The 9,686-nt window shown below is 50.5% G+C and overlaps 1 protein-coding gene across 1 annotated transcript; it reads right to left on the bottom strand.

Annotated features, from left to right (window-relative positions):
* Positions 1 to 1,052: 1,052 nt before the first annotated feature.
* On the bottom strand, positions 1,053 to 2,171 carry B3GALT9 (beta-1,3-galactosyltransferase 9). The gene has a single exon (XM_010165098.1). It carries the CDS (start codon positions 2,169 to 2,171, stop codon positions 1,053 to 1,055), a length of 1,119 nt encoding a protein of 372 aa, XP_010163400.1.
* Between the last annotated feature and the right edge of the window lie 7,515 nt (positions 2,172 to 9,686).

Raw genomic sequence — 9,686 nt, 5'->3', positions numbered from 1 at the left:
AGTTAATTGATCAGACTCTTACTCCTTGTTATTCACATGCAGTTCCCTTTCCATCATGTATGTTGCCATATGGTTTGTGTGTCGCTGCTGGTGTATCTTATATACAGTGGAAAAATTTAAGTGTGTTGTTTCTGTCCTCCCCCTTGTCAAGTAACTAGGTGGAGATAATTGAGGAAAAAATGGAAATGGAATGGTGGAGAATGAGAATTGAGGTAAGATGCTAAAGTTGATGAATTTGGTTTAAAAAAAAAACAACCAAACAAAATGATGTTCATAATTTGACCTTGATTAACAAGCAGCATAACTTAGTACTTAAGAATTTTGTATCCTTTGGAGCATACCTCCAGTTCCTTCAGGAACAGTGGGAAGAGAAGATGGGCCCCTCAGAGGTACGTGTGTGTCTGTCACAACTGTGGAATCGGTCTGTCCAGCTAGTCCTTCCACTGCTGAAAGAGCTGGTAGGGAACAGTTGGTCTGGGGGATGCAGCTGTGGGCAGGGCTGTGTTCTGTGGCTGGTTCCTGATGTGGGGAATTTTTACCTTTGGAAGAAGGTTGGTGTTACCAGCGTGCTGGTGAGTTTGTTCTGACTTCATTGCTGTTGCTCTTCTCCAGCATAACGTTATGGTGTTGAGCTGCTTGGGTCGGTGTTTTTCTGATGGTGTGACTGACAGAAATACACGATTATTTAACAAGTAAGTTAGATTTCTTGCCTAGAATCTCCCCAGGCTGCTTATCTACACAATTCCGAAGGTGGTTCCATGTCTGTTCCCACTCTAAGCTGTTCTGTAGTTTCACTGGTGCTGTAACACAGGCTGCTCGGAAGTAGCTCCCTTTTGTGGACAGAAAAATTCCTCTTCGTTACAAAATACTTTGGAAGTAGGTGATGCTTCACTCGGACAAAAAATGCAGAAGGAGTTTTGGCATAAGATAGAGGACTTGAGAAGTCTGGAAAACGGTACAGACAAAGTTATCTTGAAATATATATATATATTGCTGAATGTTAACAGGATAAAACAGCTGGTAAAAGAAAATTCAGACTTTCTTCACAAAAGTTAATCAGCAAAATGAAGAACCTCGTTTTTAATTCTATCCATGTTAAACCATTTGAACTTATCAATATAGGTCAAAACCTTGCAGGACACCAGACTGTAGTAAGTTTCCAGTAAGGAGCAATCTTCCCCATCGCTTGTTTCCTTCCAGTCTTTAAATAACTCGTCCTCTTTCATGTTGGAAGAGGTGAAAATGAATTTGTAGCAGCATCGATTGTAGCTGATGTGCTTCTCTCCAGAAAATCGAGAGCTGTGAATGGGAGTGATGCCAGCTTTTTTAGCACAGATTCCCACAAAGATATCGGGGGGCACTGAAACCGGCACCTCCTTGGCGGCCACGTACACCTTGCGAGCGACATCCTGGGACATGACGAAAGCGCTCCCGTCGCAGTAATCGGGGTAAAACTCTTCTGAGTATTGATGGGTGGGAACGAAGCCAGGGCTCGCGGGGTCTCTGTCGGGCACTCCGTGATGAACGACCCTCCCAACGTAAACATCCTCGAGCTGTGTTAAGCTCAGCAAGTACCCAGCCAGACTGGGAATACCAACGAACATGTCTTCGTCTGTTTTAAGGACATACCTTGCATGGGGACAGAAAGTCACTGTCCACTCCACGCTCATCAACATCTTCTGCGTCTGTGTCTCGGGAGAATCGATGAAGCTGCCTTCAATAATATCTCTGTGCTTTTGAGACTCTTCATCGATCTCCAGCTGGGTGGTTACTGAAGCTGGCTTTCCTAAAGCAAACAGAGTAAGGACAGCATAACCTCTGGCGTCTGTCACGTTGCCCCACGTCTGCCTGATCACGTTGCGCCTTGTCCTGTTTTCTGGGCTACTGCAGACGAGAACGAGCAAAAATATCTCTTGATGGGAGCATGATGCTGTGCTGCTGACAGTGTAAGAGAGATTGGCCTTTAGAGGATCCATATCTAGCTTCCTGGCCCTCTCCCTGATTCCAAGAGTCTTTGCATCAGTGTAAGAAAGAGGTAATGACCGCAGGAAGTATTGCTCCAGCAAATCTGCTCCAAAAAGCAGCCCGTGGAAAAGCAGGACGTTAAAGAGAATGAAGCACCACTGGTGAGTCCGGAGCCTGCAGAGGTTCAGCTGGGGAAGAGAAGGCATGGACACTGAATTCTCTTGCTACTAGAACAGAAAGGCTTTCCTTCATTTTATAATATATTCATGCAAAACAGAGTCATGACTTCTAGACCGTGGCCTTTTATTTTTAGTATAAAGCTCTTTTCCTCCTTGAAACCTAAACAACCCAACTTCTCGTGGTGCATCAAGATCCCAAGCTGAGAAGGATGTTGCCACACTAGTTTAGAAGGCTCTTTCTGTGCATCCATGCCTGGAAATACTGAGGAATAACTCCCTGTTAATATTTTCTGACTGTTTGGAAGCTGTTCCCAGAGGTCTGAGATGCTAACCTTCTGAGGGTCAGAAGCCAGAGCCCATCCCTGCTGTTATCCCCGTTGTCCCAGGGGGTCCAGCCTCGTGCTGTGGCTGAGCAATGTGCTGAAGCCCTTACCTGCATGGTGGTGGGAGTTGTCCCCGCAGCAGGGTCTGTGTTCACCGCAGAGGCAGTTTCTCCTCGGCAGAGGCTCACGGGGCAGCGTCTGTATCTGGGTCTGTGGGATTGAGTTACTGCCCAGTACCCGGAGATGATGATTTCACCTCACCTGTCTGCGGGGAGGAAAGATGATCCCAGGGGACGATTGTGTTGTGGTTGCATAAAACACAAAGGAAGCACAACTCTAGCCTTTCCCTTTATTAATTCCTGAGGCTGGGAGTGGGGTCTCTGAGAAATAAAGAAATGGAGCAATTGGGAAAAGGGGTCCCCTGGGACTGTTGTGAAGCTGTGCTGGGGCAGCCAGTTTGTTTTTCACACCTGTTCTATTTTGGTGTTGGTTCCACTGCCCAGGGCAGTTGACCCCTGTGCTGAGCACTCTGCACCTCCTGAGAGGAAGGTTTGGTGTGTGAATTTGTGGGTTTGCCTGGTGTGGGGTCCCCATGGATGTGAAGGACACCTGAAGGCCATGGGCACTGCTGGGCCAGGCTGTCCCTAGCACATGGGGAGCAGGGAGAGGGCTACACAGAGGCTTTCCCATGCTATTGGTTGCTCCTGGGAATTGCAGGGCATGGTTTAGTACCAAGTGTGTTTCCAATGGGGCCCTAGGAGCCAGGCATGAAGAAGGGGCTGAGCAAGGGCAGCTGTTGGCCAGGAGGCTGGGGATGTTTTGGTGTGTCCCCTCACCTCTTCCCCCTCCAGCATCCATTTACTGGAGCGGGGATGTGAAGCCTAACGAGCTGCATTGGATGGTCCTTTGCTTTCTGTCTACACAATGTCATTCCATAGTTTTAAATTGCTACATGGATTTATGCTTTTGTGGTGGTTGCATGTCCTGGTGAAGAGCTGCCATGATCTACCCCTGGACAGGTTCCTGCCTTCGTGTGTTAATATTGGCTCAGCTGTGGGCTGTGCTGGAGCTGAGCGGGCTGGGGAGCCGCAGGGGACTGGAAGTGCTGGAGGGGGAAGTGCCAAAGACACCACAAACAGGATGGAGGTATCAGCAGGGGTGAGGGTTGGGTTTGGCAGCAGGTCCATAAGCTGTGGGGCCTGTGGAGCACCGAGGGGGTAGAGGGGCTTGTGGGTCCCTGGCAGCCCCTGGGGAGGGGTGGAGGGTGGAAATGATGCTGTTTGATGGGCAAATTGTGGTGGGAGGTGTCAGCCTTCATCTGCACAAGCATGGGATCTCCAGCCTCTGTGTGAGAGCAGAGATCATGGGGTTTGGGGTTTTTTGTGGAGTTTTTTTTTATTTCAGAAAGATTTTTTTGTAGATAAAGGTGCATTTCTGCTACTGTGTCCTTGGGTGAAAGGCTGCAAGGAGGATGCTGTGGTTTGCCTCAGCCATGTGCCTTGAGAGGGCTGAGAGGGTGATGCTCTGACCATTGCCATCCTCCCTGCAGCATCCTTGGGGAGTCTGCATCAGCCAAATGTCCCAGGGAGGTGGAGTAGAGCTTTGATTTCTGGCTTGGGGTGACCAAGGGTTAATCCCCCAGCTCTGGCTGAGCCTCTCAGCTCTCCCAGTGCCTGCCCCTGGGTCTGTGGCTGCGTGGGGGGATCTTTCCCACTCATGTTGGGAAATCTGCATTGCTGTAGGGAGCAGCTGCAATTACAGAAGAAACTAGGTCCCAAAAATGTGGTCACAGCTTGAAGTGCATCCTACCCCCCCAAAAGACATTCTGAACACACACAGAGTGCAAGTCCCAACCTGGACCTTCAGCTTTAGGCTCTTAAAAACCAGGAAAAACTCCTTTTGTGGAGGTTGTGTGTCAGCTGGGCTGCAGCTTCCCCTGGCCCAGCCACGCAGCCCTTGTCCTCCTTGCAGCAGTGGTGCTTTGAAGCTTGGCAAGCTGTCAGCACGGGAAGTGTCAGTTAAATGCTTTCTCTGAAATAAAAAGCTGATAAGGAATATTTTTCATGTATAATAATATAGCACTATAGCCCCAGATACTCATTCTGGGAAAAAAATTCCTCCTTTGAAGATGCTTTGTCTCCAGCTAAACCATTTAATAAGCAAATAAATACCAGCATTTGAAACCACTTCCATTAAAAATATTGGCTTTCCCAATTGTGTGCTTGTAGAATAATAATAATAAAACCCACATGTGTATCATCCCCATTGCAATTACGCCCAGCGTGGTGCTTGCAGTACCTCTGAAGTCATTTCTTTAGCCCTGCTTTGTGGTGGCAGCAGGGACTTCAAACGGTCGCCGATATCGCATGTATGAGATTAACGCTCTCCAACCACGGCCGGGGCGCGGGCAGCTCTCAGCCGTGAGGTTCTGTTTATCTGAAGAGCCTGGCTGAGTCCTGCTGAGGAGGAATAGACATGAAAGGACCGCTGAAGGGTAAAATAACTGATCTGGAGTGCCCCAAGCCCCTCGGCTTCGGGGAGTTTGCCTGGGGGCGATCCCTCCGTCGCCTTTGGAAAGCCAGGCTTCAGGCAAACATAGCGCAGCAGTTTGTGTGTGACCTTGTCTCGCTTTTCAGGTGGGTGAAGTCAGATACATTCAGGGAAAACCTCACTCCCACTGGGATCCAAGAGTTTTCCAGAAGAAGAGTGAACTTGGGATCCCTGGAGTGACTGAAGTCAGGTCAGTTTGGGGAAAGGAATGTTGTTCCTGCAGCTTCACTTAAACCCTGAAAAATCTTGTAGGTGTAAATTAGGGGAAAAACCAGGAGCAGTTTTTCCTGAGGCACAGGACCATAATTTGCTTTATGTAAGATGTTTTCATGTTTTCCATAAATTTCATGTCCAAGCAAACCTCATTCCAGGAGCAGGGATGTACCAATAACGCTGTAGACAACTTGACCTACCATTTGAACAGCGAGTGTTTAGACTGCAGGAGGTCTGGGGTTTGGTTTTTGGAGAGGACAGAACCCTGAACTCCCATGATATCCAAAGGCAAAAGCAGAGGTGGCCACAGGGTGGTGGGAGATGCTGTTGAGCAGGAGGAGCCCAGGGCAGGCAACCATGGTGCAATGTGCTGCAGGGGAGCAGCCGTACCCACAGCTTCTTAAAATGTCTCTTAAAGTCTCCTGGCTTCCCTCCCAACGCTGTGAACATTTGGAAGGGGGGAGCAGAGCCCGGCTCGCTTCAGTTCTGCTCGACTCCACTTCATGAAAATGCGAAGGCTTTGGATGACACACCGTTCTCAGGCAATGGCGCAGCCGAGGGCGGGCGGATGGGATTTATTGGGGAAAACCAATTAAAATTGTTTGATTCCAATATAAATTTGCTCAAATACAACAGCCTGAGCTCTGCCTGCCCCAGCATCCATGTGGTTGCCTCTGTGCTGCACGCTGTCCTTCCCCGCAGCGTGGACATCCTTCTCCGTCCCCACCACGGTCCTCCTGGTCCCGGGCTCTTCCCAAAAGGTGAGTTGATTCCTGCAGCTTTCAGATCTTCACTCAGCTGCTCCTGCTCCAGAGATGTGTCAGATCCCAACTGTGCAGCCCACCTGTAGGCAGGTGGTTTTGCTCACACAACGGCCTCCTTCCATGAGGGGTTCCCCATGCCCTCGCGCAGACACTTGTCTTCTCTTAAGGGTTAGAGATGGCCCATGTCACTGTCTTTGGACCCTGCCCCAAGGGTCCTCTCTGTTCACAACCTGCTTTTGTGGTCTTTCACCATCACGCACAGACCCAAGGGGCTGGGAAAGGACTTGTCTGGTTTTTGATAACGGCATCAGTTGCAATAAATAAAGGGAGACAATTGTTTTGCTCTTAGTCACCTAATAGCAATGTTTTTGCTTGACGAGATGATTCAGCTCTTGCAGGCAATTCTTCACCTTAAATTCTCCAGGAGGCTTTGTAAGACTTACACAGTGTGCATCTCATTTGGGTTTTGATATTTAACATCCTTTTGGCTGTTAAATGGAAGTAGAAAACTTAAAAACAAGCCGACAAACCGGATCGCTGGCACAGTAGACAAATAGATCAGCTGCTGCTGTACACGGACGAGGACGGCGGTTCTCCCTGTTTAATGCCTCGGCTGACTAGCTTAAAAACATGTTTTTATAGCCAGGTTCCTAGCATTCAGTTTTTTCTTTGCATCCATCAATCTCAGAGTTACAGAGCTCTATCTTCTTGTATTGTTATGTTTGATTATTACTTCTTGAGTTTAATGACAGCTTTGACAACTAACTACTGCTCTATTCCTTGCTCAAGACAGCTTCAACCCTCCCTGCGTTCTGTCAGCGCCGCAGAAACGCTGAGCTAAATACAAGCTGAAGGGAGAGAGCATCAGCTCGTGAAAAGTGTTGAGTTGTGAGGCCATGGGGCTCCAGTCCTTGGGCCAGGCTCATTCCTAGGAGGTTGCCTACTGCCAAGACATGGACTTGACAGAGAAGTTGCCTGTTTTGCAGTTTTCCCCTCCTTCTCACTTTTCACAGTGTGCTGCACAGGTTGCTTTGCTTTGCACTTGACACACACAACATCCAAAGTGTTTGAGTCTCGACTCAAGCTCTGCTTTGATTAAATTCAGTCCCTGCTTTGACAATATTTGCAACTGGGAGCAGACAAGGCGTTGCCTGACTCCATGGCCGCTCTGCAGCGCGGCTGGGCAGCAAACTGGGGTGTTCCTTCTGGGGAGCTCCTTGCCCCGGGGTTGGGGGGTGCATGGGGGTGTGTGTTATGTCCCCCAAAATGCAGAGCTTGCCCAGAGTGGTGGAGGGAAACAGGAGCTGAGTGCAGGTCCTGGGGCTCAAGCAATGCCCCAGCCCATCCTCTGGGTCCCGTGGTGCTGGATGGATCCAGCTGCGCTCCAGCTGCGTGGACCTGGGGGTGCCCTGGGGATGGGGAGGAGGCTGCAGCCCCCCAGCCGCAGCCAAGGCTCCCACCAGTGGGGCTGTCCCCCATTGTCCTCCTGGCAGGGGCTATCAGGGAGCTCAAGCAGGACAACGACACCTTCCAACTCGAGTCCTCACTTAGCTCTGGAGCGCCATGGTACGCTGGACTTGGGCTGTGTGTTCCTCAGGAGATGACTTTCTCTCTCTCTTGCCTCTGACTCATCCCCACCGTTGCCTCCCACAGATTTATTTATCACTCTCGAGACACAGAAACAGCAGAGTTGAGTCTGTGCTGCCCCGTGCCAGGCCCTTCCTCAGGCTGCTGGGGCCGTCATCTTCTGTCTTCGCCCACGCTTGGATTTTTACTGCTGTTGATCTTGGAAGAGCAGGGGCAGAGGGGAAGGACAACATCTCTGGCTGGTGCTCAGATGAGCAGGTGGAAAGGGGAAGGGGTGAAGAGAGCCCCCGAAATTACCCGAAGGCAGGAGGAAATGCCTGGGGAAGAAAAGGAAGAGATGTTTTGTGTTGCCATATGTTTTCCTGGGGAGCAAAGGCAGAGAGCAGACTCTGTGCAGGGGGAAGGGGCTGTGTGGCAGCTGGGGCTGCGGGCAGACAAAGCCTCGTTAGGAGGAGGGAGTGCGGCTGACTAACGAGTGAGGTGGTGTGTGGGGAATCCACAGGTAAGAAGTTCCAAGAGAGGGAGATGTGGTGATCTCAGCATCCCCAAACACCTTCCTGGAGGTCAGAGGGGCCCCAGGCAGGGGCTCTCCTTTCTTGTGGGGGATCCCAACCAAGTACCATCACCAGGACAGCTTGTCCCTGTGCCCAGCAGCTGGGTCTCCCCCTCGGCATCCCCCCTGCTCCATGGTGGGACTGGGGAGGCACCAGAGCCCTTCCAGGCACAGCTCCACGGCTGGCGCGTCACTGGTGGCAGCACCAGTGCAGTTGTGATGGGACCAACCTCACCTCTCGAGCTGCAGCACAGGGATGGGGACGTTCTCTTCTTCTGTCTCTTTCATTTTCATTCCTCTGTTCCCACCCCCACCGTAACCATTTTAAATAATTCCTCCTCCACGCCTGTGTTATCACCTCGCAGCTCAATGCGCCGCTGTGCCACCCACCCTTCTCCTCACAGAGCTGCACGTTCACATTTTGCACCTTCTAATGGGAGACAATTAGTGAATGAGGAAGAACTTTCCTGCTTAAAAGCAGGATGGGTCGGGAAGCGTCGCAGGGATGGGTTGCACGGGCAGTATTCAGTGCTTTTCTCTCCAATGACTCCTCGTGTAGGAGGGTCCATATGGAGAGAGAGGAGGAGGAGGAGGAAGAGGAAGAGATGCTGTGGGAGAAACAAAGTCTCTGGTCCTAGAGAGAAGCGTAAAGCCCAGCACATCTGAGTGGGCAATTTCCTCTGGAGCTGGAGGCCTGGGAAGAGGCTGTGCTGTTTGCAGTGACCCATATCCAGCCCCCCGAGGTGGGACCCAACTTTGGGGCACTTTGGTCTTGACCACATCATTGCGGATGTCACCTCCTGACTCCTGGCATCCAGCATCCACGGGGCTGAACTTCCAGGGGAGAGAAGGTACCTCAGACTCCATCCCATTATCCCTTTCCTGGAGGTTCGTGCCAAGCTGTCCCTGGGGCAGGGAGGTGCCAGCAGTGGGGTCCCCAGGGAAGATCAACGTCTCCGGCCCGTTCATGCAGCGTGGGCCAGGATTCCCCAGCAGGTCGGGCCCTGGCCAGGCTCTTTGCTTACACAGGATCATAGAACAGAATCACAGAACGGTCTGGTTGGGAAAGACCTTTGAGATCATAGAGTCCAACTGTACCTGTCTGCTACTAAACCAGATCTCTGAGCACCTCATCCACCCGGCTTTTAAATCCTCCAGGGATGGGGACTCAACCCCTTCCCTAGGTAGCTCGTTCCAGTGCCTGAGAACCCTCCCAGTGAAGACATTTTTCCTGATATCCAATCTGAACGTCCCCTGGTGCAACTTGAGGCCATTTCCTCTTGTCCTGTCACTTGTTACTTGGGAGGAGAGAGACAAACCCCCACCTCTCTCCACCCTCCTTTCAGGGAGTTGGACAGAGCCAGAAGGTCTCCCCTCAGCCTCCTTTTCTCCAGGGCATCACACTTGTGCTCCAGACCGTTTTTTCAGCACAGCCCCAGAGCACAGCAGCGCTCCACAGAAATAGTTATAAATGAAATTAAATGAAATTAAATAAAACAAAAATAAAATGAATAGAATAAAAAATAAAAATAAATATAAAATAAATATAAAT

This window comes from Antrostomus carolinensis, unplaced genomic scaffold (genome assembly GCF_000700745.2).
Source record: "Antrostomus carolinensis isolate BGI_N321 unplaced genomic scaffold, ASM70074v2 scaffold28413, whole genome shotgun sequence".
Classification (NCBI taxonomy): Eukaryota; Metazoa; Chordata; class Aves; order Caprimulgiformes; family Caprimulgidae; genus Antrostomus; species Antrostomus carolinensis.
Note: the sequence above shows the minus strand (reverse complement) of the source record. Positions and strands in the feature narration are given on the sequence as shown.